The sequence below is a fragment of the Aulonocara sp. 'chitande type north' Nkhata Bay genome, linkage group LG10 (genome assembly GCF_057382095.1).
Source record: "Aulonocara sp. 'chitande type north' Nkhata Bay isolate Kocher_YH1m ecotype deep benthic linkage group LG10, A_spYH_male_GT1.1, whole genome shotgun sequence".
In the NCBI taxonomy this organism is placed as follows: domain Eukaryota; kingdom Metazoa; phylum Chordata; class Actinopteri; order Cichliformes; family Cichlidae; genus Aulonocara; species Aulonocara sp. 'chitande type north' Nkhata Bay.
The window spans coordinates 30,101,422-30,121,105 of NC_141353.1; the positions used below are offsets into that span (position 1 = coordinate 30,101,422).

Here is a 19,684-nt window from a genome sequence, read left to right on the forward strand (position 1 = left end):
AACAGTTGTTAAAACGGTTAAATGTTGAACAAATAGCTCTTAAGATACAACCTGTGGTTATTTTCAATCTGGGGTAAACTTCAGTCCAAAAATATGTAACTTTTAAAGTTTTGGGTCCTTTTTGCAATCTATTCAGTACGTCTTATGCAACACTCAAAGTGGACCACGCGGTACACGCTGCACGGTACATACTCTGCTATTTAACGACCATTCAGATCAGTTAATAAGTACAATGTATTTGTGCATACATAGGTTATGTATTATCTTGGAAATACTTCTATTCTAATGATAAGAAAGGAAATTCTCTACCTGTTATACCCTCGATCTCTAAATTTTAGTCCCCCTTTTCTGTCTTGTTCTGACATTTGTTTACTGGTTGAGGCTGTATGGTCAAGGTTGAACAAGCCTGGTGCAGGTTTTACATGTTTTATAAGAAGACCAGAACAATGCATCTGTGAGTGGTCTTTTTTTCTACTGAAGAAAACATTGGGGGGCCAAAATGTAATTTACAGTGCAAGAAATGAGTCTGGGTCACCTTACTTGACAGGAATCTATACATTTTCTTTTTACAATTTAAAAAAAAAATACTATAATATCTCATATTTGAGCACAAAGCCTTAATTAACAAAACTGGCTAAAACTGTATGATCATATTGCTCATATATTTCTGCTCAAAACCTGTTTTTTTTTATTGCTCTATTTGTAAATCTTCATAAACAAAACTAAAATCCATAAGATGCATTACACTTTTATTTAAAAAAAGGTTCAGTAGTTTGCTGTGCATCATAGTTTTTTTTAAACAGTTAAAGGTGTAAATGTGGATTTGTGGAGGGACTATTCTCAGTTACAAATTCCTGTAATTAGTATTTACAGCAGCAGGGCATGTGTATGTGTGATTAAATCTAAATTAAATGTAGTGTGTGTGTTTGTGGTAATAAACTGAGTGGTTAATTGATGTTTCTAATAGATTTATAATGATAATGGAGCTCCGTGTCACACGGGAATGAGCAACAGGCCAGCGCAGAAAATACTTGTTAATCAAAATCGAATCATTATTTGTTTTAGTCTTTAAATTAGATTTTCTTGGTAGTTAGACATGCATGGAAACACAGATCACTAGTGTAACACACTGACTTTTGCCCTGTTTGTCTATGTGGACATTAAATCTGTCAAATGTTTTTTTTAATATTATCTGTGTAAGGTCTCAGCTAACTTTCTCCTCATTCTAACGATAACGTTAAACGATAGTACACTCAGTTTCTGTCCCAGCGGAACAGTGAACGTGAATCTACTCTCTTGGTCTAATTATTTTACCTTAAAGTAACTGTGTGTACCTTTTAGTACAGTACCATTTCTTCTAGATTTTAGGTGCAATATCAGGAAAGAGTCTTTGTTTGGTCAAATACAAAACATTTAATGCTTAGATTTTAAGATTTTACACTCTGACAAGTTTCATTCTGTATCTGCTTTGTAGTTGTGGGAGCTTTGAGCCATCAGTAAGATGAAAAAAAGCATATTATAAAATAAGGGGCAGCATGTACCTGATTTTGCAAATTTTTAAACTAGTTCATTTAAATACAAGTCTGACCTTTTAAGGTACAAAAGACAATACTAAAAACAACCCCTGACAAACGTAAAACAAAGGTAATAAAAGTAGAATTATCAAACAGTAGAATAAAGGTACTAAAGGTGGAATTATCTGAAAGAAGACTAAAGGTACTAAAGGTCATAGCGGTAATAAAGGTAGAAATATGTAAACTGAGAGGGTTTTTTTTCTGAATGTGTAGGTGTTGCATGTGTGATTTTGCAAGCATTAACTTCCCTAGAGGAGAGTTTGTACTCTCTAATACTTAACTGTATTTGTTCCTCCAGCTCCAGGATGTTCCAGCTGCTCCAGGGTCACAACCAGCCAGCTGGACAACGAAACCACAGAACCCGCCTGGTCACCAAAGACGGGCACTGCAACATTGAGTTCGGGAACATCGAGTACAGTAACCAGTTTGCGTACCTGGTAGACTTCTGGACCACCTTTGTGGAGATTCGCTGGCGGTTTGTTCTCCTTTTGTTTGTGGCTGTGTTCACAGGCAGCTGGTTCATTTTCAGCCTGCTGTGGTACTGGATTGCAAAGAGCAACGGGGATCTGGCTGGACAGAACCACACTGAAGGACACATCCAGTGTATAGACAACGTTAACGGGCTCACAACGGCATTCCTGTACTCATTAGAGACCCAGACCACCATTGGGTATGGAGGCAGGGCACTGACTGGCCACTGTGCTGGCACGGTGGCTCTAATTGTCATCCAGTCTCTAGTTGGGGTCTTCATCAACTGTTTCATGTGTGGTATCATCCTAGCTAAAATCTCCTTACCAAAGAAAAGGGCAAAGACTGTGACCTTCAGCCACACAGCTGTCATCTGCTTGAAGAAAGGAAGTCTGTGTCTCCTGATCAGAGTGGCCAACCTTCGAAAGACCTTACTAATCGGAAGCCAGATCTATGGGAAGTTGCTGAGGACAACGACCACACCGGATGGCGAGACCATCATCCTGGACCAGGTGGATATTGACTTCATGGTTGATGCTGGCAAGGATAACTTGTTTTTTGTTTGCCCCTTGACCCTGTACCATGTGATTAACAGATCGAGTCCTTTCTTTGATTTGTCGGCTGACACCCTTCCTCAGCAGGACTTTGAATTGGTGGTCTTTTTGGATGGGACAGCCGAGTCCACCAGCTCCTCCTGTCAGGTCCGAACTTCCTACATCCCACAGGAGATCCAGTGGGGATACAGCTTTCTGCCGATTATCTCCCGCACCAAGACAGGAAAGTACCATGTGGATTTTTCTAACTTTTCCAAGAGCGTCCGGGTCACCACTCCACACTGCGTCCACTGCTTTGAGGCCGACGTAGACCAGAGAAACCACAACAACCACAGCCAAGAAAATCACAATAACCAGCTAAAGAGGGGGATTGATAACCCGGGCTTTCAGGTGATTGACATACATGACTCTGTGGATGTCACTACAATGTGAGCTGGTAGAAAAGGAGCCTACGCTTTCATTGAAACTGTGAATCAGAATGTGGGAAGTAAAGTGGTAAAAGCTGGCGCCTATCACTTCCTTTGAACCAGTTTCACTCTAAGTCAGACTGCACCGGCGAATAAATATTTGGTCACGGTGAACCATTCAGCATCTGAATTGTTGTCAGCTCTTTTTCCTTAAACAGAACGAACATCCACAGCTGTTAAACTGTTTGAAAAAAAATCAGACAGAGTGGGAGTTGCTCATTGCAATCAAACCTCTGTTGGGACTTTGAATAGGTAACGTCAGAAAGATGGATTGTAGCTCTGACGCACAGAAAATGAAAGGGGGTAAAAGAGCAGATGCACAGTGGGTACTTCTTGAGAAGATTAGGACCTGAGCCTGTTATAATGAAAAGTGTGTGCCTTAAAGGCTGCAGGAGGAAATAAAAGGTAGTGCCTTTTGAGTTTGCATATTATTTCTATTACAACACTAACTTTGTGGTGTTTTTTGTCATTTTGACAGATCCTGTATGCCTGAATAATTAGGAAACTGGGATTTTAACTGTGACCAGTCTACATTTTGTAGATCATCCTGTGTAACGCTGTACGCTAACTTCTCAGGGAAAGTAACATCCTTAGTTGGAATAAAAGCTTTTTCACAATTCACTGACTTACATTTGATTTTATTGCACAATTTGTACTTTACACATTGAATATTTCATCAGAGTGTGCTATAAACAGAACTGAAATATACCACAAAGATGTAGATAATATAACTTCAAATTGACTGATTTATGCGAAATGGGTGTATCATGTAGTAGATGCATTGTGCAGTACTGTGCATGCAGAGATAGGACAACCCTTAGTAGTTTGGGAGCTGGTGATCGGACTCCCAGGACCTTTGCCCCTGAGTGCCACCCCAATCCACAGTTGAAGGAGGCCTTATACCCTCCTATGAGTGACGGGTCCACAGGAGAAGCAAGCTAACGTAGTTCTGGTACCCGACTGGGGCGTCTCCCATGTGAGGTCTTTCATATAGCCAGGAGGAGGCCCGCTGGGCAGACCCAGGACATGCTGGAAAGGTCTTGGCTGGCTCTGGAACACCTCAGTGTCCCCCGAGAAGAGTGTCGACTGCCTCCCCCTTCACAACCCAGACCCATGTAAGTGCCAGAAACTGGATGGATATAGGATGTCTATCATTTGCTGACAAAAAATTAAAGCTTTTTTGTATTGCAACAGCTAGTCATTCTGCATTAGTATTAGTATTAGTATAGTATTAGCTTGAGTATAAAGGATTATTTCCCAGATTTCATGAAACATAAATGAAATGTAAAACATAAGAGGCAATGAGGACTCATCCTGATGACTCTGTATAAGATGTTCGTCACATAGTCATGTTCTCCTAAATTGATGTCTGTTTTCAACAATACATAAAGATGCCAAAAAAGCTGAGACAGCTGGCCGAACCACCAAAGAAGATCAGACCACGGCTAGGATCAGTGCCATCTTACATTACAAAGAATTCATTCAGCAATAAAGACGGTTTTTTGTTGTTTTTTTCTCTCCCAACTGTCCCAGTTCTGCCAGCAGTCTCTCATATTCTCAGGGATGTTTGAAAAGGTTCATACAACAAACTTTTGATGTTCACACTTTTCCCCAATGCCCCACAGTGTACTGATGGCAGAAGACAGAACCGACAAAACAACATCTGATAACATTCATCCACCGTTTCGGGGTGGATTGATGGACCTTGTTATGGCAGCACCGCGTCTCTGCAGGTGTTCCAACAGCAAGGCAGGCTGTTCATTTAAGACCGGCATTCGACATTTTTGTCAGTGAGGAAGTGACAGACTTCTGAAATGGCTTTCATCCCATTTGGATTTACAGAGGCAAGTTTACTGGGCTTCATCTGCATAACAATGAGCAGAACTGCTGAAAGAGATCGGCACAGTGAGTCTGAAGCAGCTGAATAGAAAAAATTAAGTAGACAGAGATGAGAGAGCTGAGTGGAAGGTGCAGAAGCTTTTGTTAATCTGGTAGAGGCCTGATTCGTTTATAACGACGCACTTTATCCCCCAGTGCCATGGAGATGGAATAATTACACAAAAGCACTGCTTTCCTTGGTTACTGTTGCTATGTTTGTCTAGTTTTTATTTAGAGGATGTTGTTTTAAAGTTCTGGTCACAGAACTTTGAAGTTCTAGAACTTCTGAGACCTACATAAGGCTTTAAGACCAGACCTGGGTATTGTACAGCTACATCCTGCCCTTTGGTTGTCCCTGACACTGAATCTGACTTTAATGCACTTGTTCAAGGCCAAATAGGCTACATTTCTCTAACCGAACAAGAAAAAAAGAAGTGAAGACCTGCAGAAGCAATTAAACTACAGACAAAATAGTAAAAGCACTTGTATAAAGTTAAAAGTCTATTAAAATTTGCAAAACGTGGACAATTTTTTTGCAATTGTTGATTAAATAGTGATAAAATTTTGGCATTTTTAACAATAGCTGTTTCACATTTTCATCATTGCCTAATTGTAACATTTATTCTTACCAGTCTCATCTCATTGGCGCCGTCCTCCACAACAGTCTCAGTTCCTACAAGCTTAGGAAGTCATGCAAAGACATTCAAATATAACCTGTAAAATCACAAAGTTATGTAACACAAAATGCTAATGTTATCAATGGGCTGTTAGCTTGTTAGCATCAGCTTAACATACATTTGGCTAACTGTTGCTGGAGTTCTTATGCAAGTTGGAGGGTGGATTTAAAAATGTAATTAGGAGGTTAAGTATTTCATTATATATTTTCTCATTAATCTTTGGTTTTTTAAATGATGTATAAGAATTAAGAACATGCAGCTGTTCCCAAGAGTACTTTGATGCCTAATTATTTTTGATAGGTCATATTTATACAGTAGGAGGCGGGGCTTAACTGACATCAGACTAGTAAGAAAAAAATGCATTGAGAAAGCAGTGAAGTTATAAAAACTTTATATAGGGATTTTCTCAAGAAAATGACATGAAAATTTAATACCAGAATGTAGCCTTTGAAAAAGTGGGAGGTCAATGTTGAGCTCTATGGAAATCTATGGCAAAACCTTTTAAAATAACTTTTTCTTTTCTATTCATTTGATAAATTATGGTTTTATTTAGTGTGTGGGTCGTTATTTTAGTAGTTAACACATGCACCTAATATTTTGAGAGTACGGTAGTGATGTTATTTATATGAATTATCACAAATTTACATTCAAGACTGGCTACAATGTGCAGATGTGACCCATTTTTCTACAACCATAAGTAATGCTCGCTTTATTCATCTTTTGTCCTGATTTATTTCTTTTAAAATTTGCATTTTTTTTCTAATTATGCTATAATTTGCTGTGATGCAAAACAATAGATCCAATATTCCACCATCAATCTGGATTCTGTTAGCACAAAAGAATTCAATGTTCTGACTGTAGTCAATGAAGCACAACAAAAGAAATTCAAGAAACTGTAATTAAACAGTAATAAAGTGAAGGACAGATTCACTCCGAATGTTAAATGTATTTTATTGTCAACTCCTCTGGATTCATGTGGGAAGCAAATGGAATTCATTTCACATGTAAACATGTTGTTTAAGGTCACTTGGATGTTGGAGTGTTGGCAGGAAACACACTGTAGCAACAAGAGATGTCATCCCACTGAAATTCTTCAATAGTATGTCAGCACGATCGTATTAGTAGATTTCTTATGTAAAGCTCAGCATGCACAAGAACTTTCCCAGCAGCCTTTATTTCACTGGATGAAATGAAAAAAACTGGGTCGGAGAAAAAATATGGATGGTTGAGCCTTTACTAAAGAACATTTAGTTATTTAATTATGTTTAAATCAACAGAAGCCTCATAATTAAACTGTTTAAGTCAAGATGACCCACATTTGGACAGTCACGATACTGATTTGATAAAAAGGCTCAGTATTCTTGTTAAACTCAGAAATCTGATTTCCAACCATGTTTGTAAGCTTTTTAAAAAAAGAATTAATGAAAGAGTTGACTTCTGTATTAATTTCTGTTGTAGACATAGATGTATTTCCACCGATTGAGAGACTCTCATATGGTCAGTAAATACAGCTCATAAACAGTAAAGAGACCAGGAAGCCCCATCATCTGATGCTTTTGAACTGTGGGAGGAAACAGAATGAGCAACTTGCACTCCGACACCTTAGTCAGTCTACTCGCTATGTGATCAGTGCCAACCACTGTGCAAGTGTGCTTCCTTTTAATTAACTATTTAAGAACTAATTAATTAGTGAAGCTGATGGAGCTGCCTTTCATTTAGGACCTATTTCTGCGTTTTAATTACAGCTGTGATTTAATTTCGCCACCTTCAGTTTCCAACAAAACTGAGAGCAGAGCTACATGTTCATAATTTGAAACTATCTGTTGGCTCTCCTGAAAAACATTGTCAGTGAAGTTTTCATTTCATCACCTATGACTATGGAGGGCCAGGAGAGTCACGCCTAATCCTCCACACAAGCCCTTTTGTTTGTAAAATAAAAGAATATACTATGAAATTAATCAATTTCCTGGGAAGCTTTTTTTTTTTTTTTTTTTTAGAAATTACTATACAATAAATTTGGATTGGTACTGAAATATGCCACAAGGACGGACAAATTGGACATCCTTGTGACATCTGGATTATTGTCATTGTCAGCATGGCTTACAGCACCTTTAATCTCTTTTAAAACAAATAAAAGCAGCTGCAAAAGGGGACCCCAGCAGCTTTAGTAACACATCACAGACAAACAGTCTTTACCTACTCAACCTGTTATCTAAACCCCACATCAGGTTTTTTCACAATCTTGCCAATCAAAGGCAGTGGCATTTCATCAGGGCAAGCAAAACAGGCCCTGCTTGCCCTTCCATAAAGCTGCTATTTGCATTGTCGTTTGTATTACTGTCATCTTGTAGCTATTGTCCCTGGAAGCCCAGACAGTGGGGATGGAGTGTGTGTGTGTTTTGTGTGCATATAGACCAAAACCTTTTATTCTGCAAATTCTTTATTTGGACGCAGCCTCAAGTGGCCATAAAAGGAACTGCAGTGTTTAATACTTTGCGGTGGATTCATTTTTCAGCCCGTGGTTGGCACACTGCTGGAATGAATGGCAGCGTAGGTTATCTACATTTATCAATTACTTGTTCATCATAACACTGCTAAAAGGCAGACACTTTCCAAGGTAACCATGGTTACCATGCTCACCATGTTATTCCACTGTTTCAGTATGCAAACACAAAGCTAAAGCCATGGGAAACATCCACTTTTTGTCTGCATTTAAACTTGATGGTGGTGCTACATGAAAGTTAGGAGATCAAAAGGGGAATTGAATCTCTAAACCAGGAGAAAACTTCATAGTGAACCTCGTGAAGCAGTCAGGGACCGCTAAAATTCAGGATTTCACTTCAGGGGACTTGAATTTATGTATAACTATTAGCAAGTCTGCAAGTCATCAACCTAATTATTTCAGTCTGGACCAAAAATGCTGGATCAGCCAGCAAACATACCGATCCCCAGAGTGAGAGTGGCTAATGTGCTAAAAATACTGATTAAACAAAGTTTAAATATGACCTAAGTGACACTCTCTCCAAAAAAAGATGCAGGAGTCATGAGTGGAGCAGCTGCTTCTGCTTTAGAAGCTGTCCTCGAGGGCTGGTGTGCTAAATCCAGATGTCACAACTGCAGTGAAGAGATTGTGATATCTCAGTGTCAGGTGGAGGAAAATGATGCACAGAGCTTTTATGCTATCATTCCTAAAATTATGCCTTCACCAAACAAATTCAACAGGGATGTTGCTCACTGTGTTTCAGCAAATCAGATGTGCAGACAGCCTCTCTCAGTCGACCAGCTGTACTGCCAGCAAAAATATTCATCACATACATGTTTCAGCAGCTCCTCAACTGAACAGAGAGGCTGTGTATGGCCTAATGTATTTGATGTAAATAATTTATGACTTTCCTCAGCTTTGCCATAAAGACTGATTTAAAAGCGAACTATAATGCATCATTGTTTGGTTTGAGGCATTAGTTTATTCGTTTTTTTGCCCGGCAGTTAACAGAAAGATTTATGAATGCCCGTATTTCCTCTCCCAGGTGGACCAGTGATATAAACCAGTGACCTTTCAGTCACACACCTGCTGGCACTAAGATAGGTGCCTTTATTCTTTTGAACTAATGGGGAGCAGAGTCTCTCATTTTATAGATTGCCTTCCCTGCAAAGGAATTACGCTTAGATCTTCATGGTCATCAGGGCGAGATTGAAACTGCTCAGTGAGGTGAATTTAGTTTTAAAATAAAACTTAAAAATTTAGTAGCTGTTTGATTTGGAGACACTTAACAACAGCTTCTGCAAATGCAGACGGTTAAAGCTTTTCTGAGTCAATTATCCAGGTCCTATAATACATCCATGTGCTCCCTCTGGAGGACTTCACCCAGGAACACAATGGGTTCATATGTGGTTTTGGCTTATCACACTGGAACCGTTTCTAAAGCAAAATGTTTAGTCTAACAGGTCCCTGTATGTTGTTTTTGCATCCAACTTCCTTCCCGCCTCAGCTGCTCTGCTCAGTATGACGTTATTTCCGTAAAAAAACAACAGACTGAGTCGCTAAAACGAGGGCTGAAGGTACAGCTGCTTCTGAAACATGGTGTGGTGCATTTGGTGGAACTTTAAACTTTACGGGCAGTTTGAATGTTTTTGCAGACCTTGCAAATTTTTGTAACCTGGTGTTGAAAAAGCACCGAGTGGGAGGTCGCTGCAACTGATGGAAAGATCAGACTTTGAAAAGTTTTCTGGGTTATGAAACCTGTTGTTTAGAAAAATATATTTTAATGAGTCGCACAGGTATTAATAGTTATTCTGCTGTGTGACCAACACCGCAGCTTTGGTTAGCAGGATCAGCTCTGAGCCTAGTTTAATCCCAGGATACAAGCATTTCTTCTGAGACCATCCTCCTCCATTGTACTACAAGTTAAGGTGTAGATGTATTATCATCAACCAAAGTGGGTGCCTCAAATCTGCCTTCTTTTTAATGGCCACAAAGGGGGGACTCCTCTGGTTGCACAAAGACTGGTCCTGTATATATCTTTTGGGAAAACAGCCCTCAGCTCTAATCTCGCTCATTTTAGGTCAAAATAATTAAAACATTAAGCACATTTTATAAAATTTCAGACATGCCTTGGTTTGAAAACTCCAATATGGCGACAGCAAAATTGCTTGGATTAACCGATGGGTAATACCACCATAGCTATGTTCATTTTTTTATACTGTTCATTATGGTGATGTTAAGTGGCTATGTCAATACATACATCTAAGATGAACACGTGTGGAATCCACTATCCTGGTATCTTACAAACCAGGTGCTTTTTAACCTGAACTATTACCTTGTACTGTTCTAAAACAGGATGTTTTGGTACCAAACCCTTAAGAGAGAGAAAGTGAAACCTGATGTTTATATGGCATTTCAAACTAACTGTTTAGCGGGAGAATTGTTCTTTTCACTTAAAAACAGTTTGGCTTTTATTACCTCAGGACCCTTCAACTGTGGCCACGTGTGGGGTTCTGACCTACATGTTGGGAACCACTGTCACTCTACTACTTCCCAGTTGGGTTTTTGTTTCGTTTATTTTTAGTCATTTTTTGAATGTTTTTCCCGTTTCCTCTGTGCAGCTCTGAGGTATACTTGACTTCTCCTGTGTGCTTGTAACCTACTTAACTTTCTGTGAACAACTCAAAGTAAGTACTCACTTCCAACTGTAAGAAAGAGTCTGGATTTCAAGTTTCCGCATCCATGCAAGAAATTTCTGTTTAACATAACGTTGAAACGTCACAGCTCCATCCATCACGCAGGGGACTGAAACGTTTCCATCTTTGACAAGCTGCTGCGACTTGAAAGCTTCCAGAGAGGCTGGAAAATATAAAATTGTGTCTTTAGATCGTTCGGCTCAATTATTTTGGGTTGGAAAGTAGCTGTCACAGCAAATTAAAGCCATGTGGTGTGCTCCACAAAACCTGCTCTGGAGATTTTACGAAGCAAGCTCGGACTCAAATGACAAAACGTATTTACAGAAATGGCACAGCTTTTCTCCCAGACTCAGGACTTTTAATGGCATGTTGCCCTTTAACATGAATATAATGATTCAGTATCTGAATCATCATCTGTTTCCCTGCTGTGGGAGTTGACATGCTTTGTTGTGTATTCCCACAGTTTAAATATGAGGCTTCTGCTGTCATTTTATTTTGAAAAGTAAAAGACCCTCAGAAATCACTCAAAGGATGAAGTTATTTTTAAAGCACACTCTTATTGTTTCTCCTCAGTAAGGTGACATTCACAGCTTTCAGCTCTTTGAGTGCTTCTGACAGCCACGTGGATCCAGTCACACATACTGTACTGTACCATAAGCTGATACAGGCATGTAAATGACTCAACTTGGATATTATTAGCTCATCTTCACTCACTGTGGCGCTGATCAGCTTTGACGTCACTCATAATCATCTGGTGCAAGCGCCTGCAGCCACAGCTCCTCCACCGCGGATGCTGCGATGCAAATCATCTGAAATGTTTTGAGGCCGTTTGGCTCATAATTTAAATTATAAAGAGACATTCATTTATCTGTTTTATTACTCTCTTTTTTTGTTGTTTTTTTTGGGAAAGGCTGCTGGGATGAGTCCGAGTTAGAAAAGAGACACACAATAACCAAACAAACAAAAAGCACGGGCTCAGAAACAACAAAACAAGCACTTTACATCGTTTTTGAGGATTCTCCAAACACATTAAGCAGCCAGTCTTACACAAATCATCAGCATGAATAAAATCCCAGTGAATTTGGAGGGTTGAGGGGATTCAGACAGAGAGGGGGAAAAAAAAAAAAAAAAAAAAAAGGGGGGGGGGGGGGGGGGGCTCTAAGCCTCTGAAGCCCCAGAATCTTACTGCAACTATGGGATGTGCTTGGAGGTGATTTGGTATCGTTGCTCTGGTTATGGATGGGGGAACGGATCTGGTAAAGCAGTGGTTCTCAAACTTTTTATGGCATGCCCATCTTAAAAATGCCCACGGCCCCATGTCACAAGCTACAGCGGACAACTTCAAATGTTGAGTTTTTCACCCTTTAAAAGTGAAAAATATTAATTGTTGGTGTTTTGTATTATGTAATTTGTCGGTAGAATCACACTGGGGGAAAAAAAATTAAAGGTGAAAGTCTACAGAAATGTAAAAAAACAAAAAACAAAACAAAAAATGTGAAAGTTTGTATTCTGAAACAACAGAAAACATGAAAAACTGCAATTAGAAACATAAAAATAAGAAACGCCCCCCAAACCAAAATTATGTGTGTCCAGAAACTCAAGTAGAAATCTGAATATCAGAATAAACTCTATACTACTATACTTCTATTTTCTCTACAAAAATCATCCTGATTTAGTTTCATTCCATACGTCCCCTCTGGACATCCACGCCCCACAGCTTGAGAACCACTGCCGTAGAAAGGGACCCTTGGGTCCATCTGTGCTAAAGCTCAACAAGCAGCACCACTTTGCCCCGCCCCCCAATAAAGACCCTGAGTGGACACACAACTGCATGTTTGTTGAAGCCAGCGCCCAGTTACATCAGTAGTTTATGCTCAGATGTTTTTCAGATGTTAATTTTCTGTAAATGTTGCAGCTAAAGGAAGGTTTCAACAATTCAGGCTTTTTCCATATTCTTAGTTCTGCAGGAGAAACCGCAGAGAGGGATTAAACCATCTCCTTTACACTGATCATAGAGACATTTGATTAATATCTCAACTTGAAACGAAAGCATATCAGCATATTAAAAAGTAATTAAAAAAGTTTCTAATTATTAAGGAATTTGTGATTTATTATTTTTATTTGTGCACATTAACAGGATACTTTGTCATTTAAGTTGGTGTGGCCCAAGGCATGAAGTCACATGTGGAAAAAAAATAAAAAAGAAGTAATGGAAAGACGAGGTGTGATTCATCCAATCAACAATCAAAACAGAATCCTGGTTTTAGGTGGGTCCATCTTTTAAATATTTATGTTTTTCTGTTTTCAGATCGTTCTGGATGTTTGAACACCTGAACACAGACTTTAAAATAAAAATCTGAGTTATTCCCACGATTTTTATCTTTCAACAACAACAACAACAACAACATAAGACCCGTGAACACGTGAGGTTAAAACAGAGTGACTGCTCGTGTTTTTCTCCGACTTCTCGTTTGTTGTATTTACTTTATTGTTTTCCCAACAATAAATAAAAACACAAACAGCATAAAAAACAAACAGAAACACAGACACATGGAAACAACAAACAGACACACATTAGTTCATAAAAGGCAAACATTAAAATGAAAAGGCAGGTTCATTTAGATCAGATGTAATGCGCCATCTGCAAGTTGCCTTTTAATAGCAGGAATACAAAAGCAAACCTTTTAAACCATTTAAAAAAAACAAACAAACTAAGATCTCAGGATACAAAAGGTGTTTGCACTCTTAAATCAATGACTGGTATTTTTTACCCAGACATTTTGAGTCTAATGGTGTGTTCAGAGTAAGTGCAAAGCGAGGTTTTGCCTCATGAATGAAGTCACTTTAGCACTTTTTATTATTTTTTTTATGTGGACAATGTGGCCACTAGCAGCAAGCAAGACAACTACTTTTATCCAGACTGCAGCAGATACAGATCCCTCCCTTTTTTCTGTATATATAAAAGAGAATCTCCAGATGCTCACAAACGATTAGATTTTCCTCCTTTTCTGATCACTTGTGGCATCAGGAGAGCACATGGGAGGGGTCGAACAAATAGGGTTAAAATTTGCTTTAATGGACAGTGTTTAAGATTACAGTCCTCATCTTTGAGGGTTAAAGTACCGCAGAACTGACGCTGGCTCACTTGTTTACACTTTCGCCATCATAAAGATCTGCTAAGTTTTAAGGGGCCTTCAAACAGGAAGGGCTGCTTGCAAGGGTGCGGTCCAGGCTCCGGTTGCATGTACCACCTCCTCATGTCAACCAACAGTATCCTTTACTCTTATTAGTACTTGCTTCAATTTGCCTTGACTGCAAAGCCTAGAAAAGCTTTGATCTGGTATCTCTAAGTTTAAGTGGCTTTTTATGATTTCTGGTCGCAGTGACGTTGCTGCTAGTCGCTTCCTGGGTGGACGCCCCTCGAGAACCAGCGGGCAAATCCTGTTGTACAGCAAGGGTGGCGACGCTTACACATCTAGTTGATTAATCGCTAGCATGCCCGTTACAAACATACAAGAACGTATTTTCGCCTCTCTGAGCGCTACAGGGTGCAAACTTTGCTTTGCGTTTACCCCAAACACACCACAACATTCCTGCTTCTCTGTAGTGAGATAAAACCGTTTTCAGATCTTAGGAGTCGACTTTTTTGAACTGAATGCTAGCGGACAGAAATGATGTGCAAAAAAACAAAAAATAATGTAAAAGATGTAAAAAACAAAAACAAAACACACAACCTTTAACCCTCAAGCAACCAAGCTCTTAACTACATGGGAACACATTTTGTACGGCTCTGTCCAAGTTTGTGGGGTTTTCTTGACCTGTGATGAAATTTTCTAATAATTAATAATAATTATGGTTTTAAATCACTTTTATCCACTTACAAAAATGCAAGTCACTAGTAGTAGCCACAACAAAAAGAGAGGAAGAAAAAAAAATGTGGAGATTAAAAGTGAAAAATTCTAACAAATAACATTGCAAAACAGAACTCTACATCATCTTTGCAGCACCAGTTCCAATAAAGAACAATGAAAAGTTGCAGAAGTAGATGGACGAACTTGTTTTCCCACACATGTATAAATACACAGCACTCGGTCACTTGAAGGTTAAAGAACTCAGAGCCTTGGAATCCATTCACACTTCTAGTGCAAAGTGTATATAACGACTCTTCCCATACTGTGACACGCTGCATGTAACTGGGCGCTGGGCTGTAAAAAGGCATTTTCATGTACTTCGTCAGGCTTTAGTAAGCACGTACTTATGAGTTATTCATCAGCGAAATGTATGTTGAAGAGCAGAGTCATTACAACTACAATGCAAAGCTTTTCCCTCCTTTAAAAATGATGCAAAATGGCGTGATGAGAGAATGAAGAAGGAAACTTCCTCTCATTTTACTGAGGGCTCGCATTCTCATAGAGATCAAGTCTGCCTCACTCTGCAGCTCAGTTTGACGGAGAGAGAGGAAAAAAAAAACAAAACAACAACAACAACAAAAATGAAAACAGCGGGCTGCTTTGAAAAGGAGAAGCAGCTCCTCATTTAGCACGGTAAACAAGAAGCTTTGAAGTCAGCCATTTAAAATAGGATTTACATGAATAAATAAATCGCTCACTGATGTGAGGCAGAAGGCTTTGGGTAATCGTCTGTGATTCTAACACACATGACACTGCAAATAACACTGCGAGGTTCAAGTCTGGGAATTATTAATAAATACCACCTGCTCCGGTCTGCGCTGCGCCTTTGTTCAAACTTTGCTCGGCGGTCGCGAAGAATGAAAGTCGCTTTATTCGATGAGGCGACGGATGACGAGAGTTTATATTAAACGCCATTTTATTGATGTCATCGTTCACGTCAGTGACAGAGCGTCTCCGTCTGTCCTCGGCTGTACAAATTAACGACGACATACTCGTCCGTCTCGCCCGGCTTGTAGATGTGCTTCGCAACTCTGTGCTTCACCTCGATCTCTTTGAAATATATTAAAATAACAGTTAAAACTCTCACTAGGGACGGGGTTGGATAGCATTTCAAGTGTCAGATCTCCAGTAACGAAAAGCTGCTGTTTTTAGTGGCAGCTTGATTAAATAAACATGAGCCGAGCAGCATAAAGTATGAAATATTAATTAAATGTATGTGACACATTTAATTAAAAGCTGCAGGCTACTGTACTTCACCAGCGACTCTAAAACGCTCGGGGTGATTTAACGAGGCAAAAAACAGCACCGACTCCACGCTGGAGCGTTGCAGAGGTGAGAGAACGGCCTGTCGTATAAATATGTTTGTTTATAAGCGAAATTCACGAGTGGCCCGGATCACTGGGGATAAAAACACTCATCTGAGCTGAACTTGAACAAGTCCGGCAGGTAAATACGAGACTATAACAACATGATGCTAACACAGCTTTCATGAAACTGTACTGGACTGTATGCCTGTGTAGTTTTACTGGTGTTGTTTGCAAGCTTCAGCCCGAATCAGAGTTTAAAATATCGAATATCACACTTTAACTGGTGCCCGTGTTCTTCCTGCAGGTCTCTATCCACGATCGCCCTCTGCTCTGCTGCTGGCTCTATTTTTCAGACATTTCTTTTACAGAAAGTTGAAAAGACGACATAATTTGCAGGCCAAGCAGGAAGTTCATGTCGCCGTATGTGCCTCAACAACCAAAAACGCCAGAAAAATAAGATTTGTAACAGAGAAAAGCTCATGTTTTATTGAGCAACATAATCTTAGGCTATAAAAGATTTAACACCACGCTATCACCGCTAAAGCTCGCTGGGTGTTTGGTGCCCTTCCACAGAATCCACGAGTGGACTATTCACTGGCATCTTTTATGTTGTGGAACAAAACGAGGAGAAAGTGTAAAGCTCACGTAAAACACGCGCCTTAATTTGAGCTACAAAGAACCGGAAGTGCAAAGTCATTTCCAGGTTTAAGACTCGTTGCTACGGCTGTGAAGGGGAGAAGCACCTATCATCCACCTTTCAACACAGCTTGTTGATGGCACAGTATTAATTTTTATAATTGTTTTAGGCTCGCCGATTTCAATCTAGCAATTTCTTGCAAACTTTTGCAGTTGCTCAAGTGACTTGGGTAGATCTCCAAGTCGTCAAGGCCTGTGAAAATTGTTATCCCAGCAGGTGGGAGAAAACAAATATACCACCTAACACGCTTAAAAAAAACCCAGAAAACAAATTATTGTTAGTTTTTTCTTTAAAACAGAGTTAGGCTACTTATGTCTCACAGGGTTAGAAAGTTTGGCACAAAAAAATCAAAGTACGAGAAGTTTTGGATAAGAACCTGAAAATGTTTGAGTGTGAAGCTAAAACTTTGAACAAACGCCGAAGTTTTCATTTCAGCCCCCATCAAATCAAGTTTTCCTCCAGCTGAATCTGCAGCCGGCTCCTCTTTCTGCTTTTGTTGTTCTTTAATAAAAAAAGGCTTAATGAGAGATTTGTTTACCAGCTATCACAGCCCATCCTAGCCCCCCCCGCCTCGCTCCCTCTGCTCGCCTTCCCTCGATGTGTTACGTTTGAGTGTCATGGATGGAGAACAGAAACGGACGTCTGCAGCGCTGCCCGTCTCTCGATCAGTCTTTGCTTACATGATTGTGACAGCCACCGTTTGCTTCCAACGTCTCGGAAGACCTCTCGGCTTTTCATCCTCCCCTTGCTCCTCCTCCTCCGGCTTATCGGTACGGCGGTTCGGGCTGTTGAGGGTTCGGCCTGTAAAGCTGCTGCACTCGCACGGGCCGCCCGTTAGCCGGCCAGCCTCCCGATAGCTGTCCGATAACCCTGAGGCCCACCGCGTGGCCGTGTCCTGGAAGTGGGGCGCTGGGGCTGAGGATGTGGGTCTGTCCCAGCTGGGGCTCAGTGGTGGGGGCGCTACTTTGAAGGCATGGCGCCGAGGCGGGCGGGGAAACAGGGTAATGAGGGAGTAGAATGGCAGGCGTGAGGCCATAGCGCACTTGGAACACTCTAAGAGGTCCCTGCGCTAAAAAGCCGTTCGGCCGCTGAGGCTCCTGCAGCTTTTCCGAGTCGTTTACCTCCGGGGCTTTGCACTCCTCCGCTCTCTTGGTTTTCCCCTGCTGCTTCCTGGCCTGAGCGAGCTCTTGCATCTTCTCTGCCTGAGCCCTGCGGATGTGATACGTCTTCCTGGAGCTTTGAAAGGAGTCCAAGAACTCGTCCAGGCTTACGTTTCCCCCCATGAACTTCTCCAGGAGCTCCTGTGAAGCAGGGTAGACAAATAAAGCGGCATTAGCAGACAGGACGTCACACTAAGCAGAGCGGGACTCGTTCAAACAAGCTCAATCTGATCAGGGATGTTTACCGGTGAACTTTGTCCAACACAATATTTCACTGCAACTAAATTTAATACTACTACACATGTCCTACAACTATTACTTCTGGCAAAGCTTCAAAGACTGTGTGTGTGTTCTCAGCACCATACAAGCATCGTCTGGCTGAACCGAGCACTGACAATAGAAGTTTTATTTATGGAGTAATCACTGAATTAATCACAGTCAGGTTTTGGTTTTTTTTGGGTTTTTTTTACACATACCGGAAACCAAAACTCAGATTTATTCCACAATACTTACGTAGCTTCTTTAGAGTTCACCAAATTAAGTTTAAAACTTAACGATTAAAAGCAAGCTTACCCACTTTCTTTGCAAGCCTGGAGTTACTCCCGTTTGGTTTCCACACACCCACACACACACAGAATTCACTGACTCAAATCTTTGCTAAAATTGACACTTCCTCCTTTCAAGTTGTTGAGCTCATTCGGCTGTGCAGCTGACAGTGTTTGATGTGCAAACTGAAAGCGTGCGCACACAATCCACTGTCAAACCACGCTCGGTTGTTTGTAGGTGTTTATTGTCTCCTGAGAGCACACAAAAAAAAAAAAAAAAAAAAATCACACAAAGCAGACGCCACTGTCTAAGAAAAGCTAGAGAAAATATTCGACTTTCGTGCATGTAATCTAGGACATAATACGTTTTTCAGGTGCTTAAAGACGTTCAGATACCTCTGGTACGCCGTCCTGCTCCATGCAGCTTTGAGCGTTTAAAGTTGATGTAAATACGGATACTGTACATTTGTTAGACTTCTCTGTCACACACGCACACGTCCTTTAACTGCATTTTCATAGAAGCGGTATAAAGGTGGAGGTCATTTCCATGGTCACGTATACAAATAATCAGGTTCTAAATGGGATTTTAATTAAACACGTCCATGGCAAAAGCTACAAATGAGCAGTGAGGAGTGTGGTCAGATGATAGTGAAGATCAGTGTGATCAGTGTGAAACTAGAGTTAAACTCACAGCTTGGTGAGGACTGAACAGTGAACTTCTGTTTTCAGGGACTGATTACTAATTTTTGGCTACATGTCTTTATTCTTTGACTCTACGAGAGTGGCTCGGTATGATCCAAAGATCAAAATAATCCTTGTATCTTACAAAGCTCCTCATAAATCCCCTGTTTTCTTTTAATTGGCTTTAAAACCGTGAACTAATTAACAAACAAACAAACAAACCGCAAAAAAAACCCCTGGAATTAAATAATAATAGAAATCGTCACATCTGAAGATCTGAATCTGGTAAGTGTTTCGCTTTTTTTGCTTGAAAACTAAATTTGTTAATAAATTTGTTGCCAGATTTCGCTGTCAGGTGGCTGATGGATATTTTCAGGTCTAAATGTGTCCTCTGATGTCCCCTATAACCTGATTTCTACCACTGACCTGGTTTCTGCCACATGTGTCAAAGCACAGAGTGATGCAGAGAGCACAGGGTGACTAACTGGACATCAACCAGCAATAAAACCTTCAATAAAACCTGATTTTTGATTCAAAACCTGCAATCTTTATTATCAGGTATTTGCATGTTCTTCTTTATTTGCTGG

General features: G+C 40.2%; 2 protein-coding genes across 2 annotated transcripts in view; one reads left to right on the forward strand and one right to left on the reverse strand.

The window, feature by feature from the left end:
- Positions 1-1,879: 1,879 nt before the first annotated feature.
- Positions 1,880-3,626, forward strand: kcnj1b (potassium inwardly rectifying channel subfamily J member 1b). The gene has a single exon (XM_086307557.1). It carries the CDS (start codon positions 1,880-1,882, stop codon positions 3,026-3,028), a length of 1,149 nt encoding a protein of 382 aa, XP_086163683.1. The 3' UTR covers positions 3,029-3,626.
- Positions 3,627-6,544: 2,918 nt separating this feature from the next.
- Positions 6,545-19,684, reverse strand: part of vps37d (VPS37D subunit of ESCRT-I) — a 54,022-nt gene continuing 40,882 nt past the window's right edge. The window contains exon 4 of the mRNA XM_086309467.1: positions 6,545-18,012. Coding sequence (XP_086165593.1) covers positions 17,476-18,012 — 537 coding nt within the window. The 3' untranslated portion in view covers positions 6,545-17,475. The remainder of the gene's footprint in view (positions 18,013-19,684) is intronic.

Bases quoted from the DNA above. Each gene is read 5' to 3' on its own strand.
- kcnj1b (XM_086307557.1), top strand. From the start codon at position 1,880: ATGTTCCAGCTGCTCCAGGGTCACAACCAGCCAGCTGGACAACGAAAC.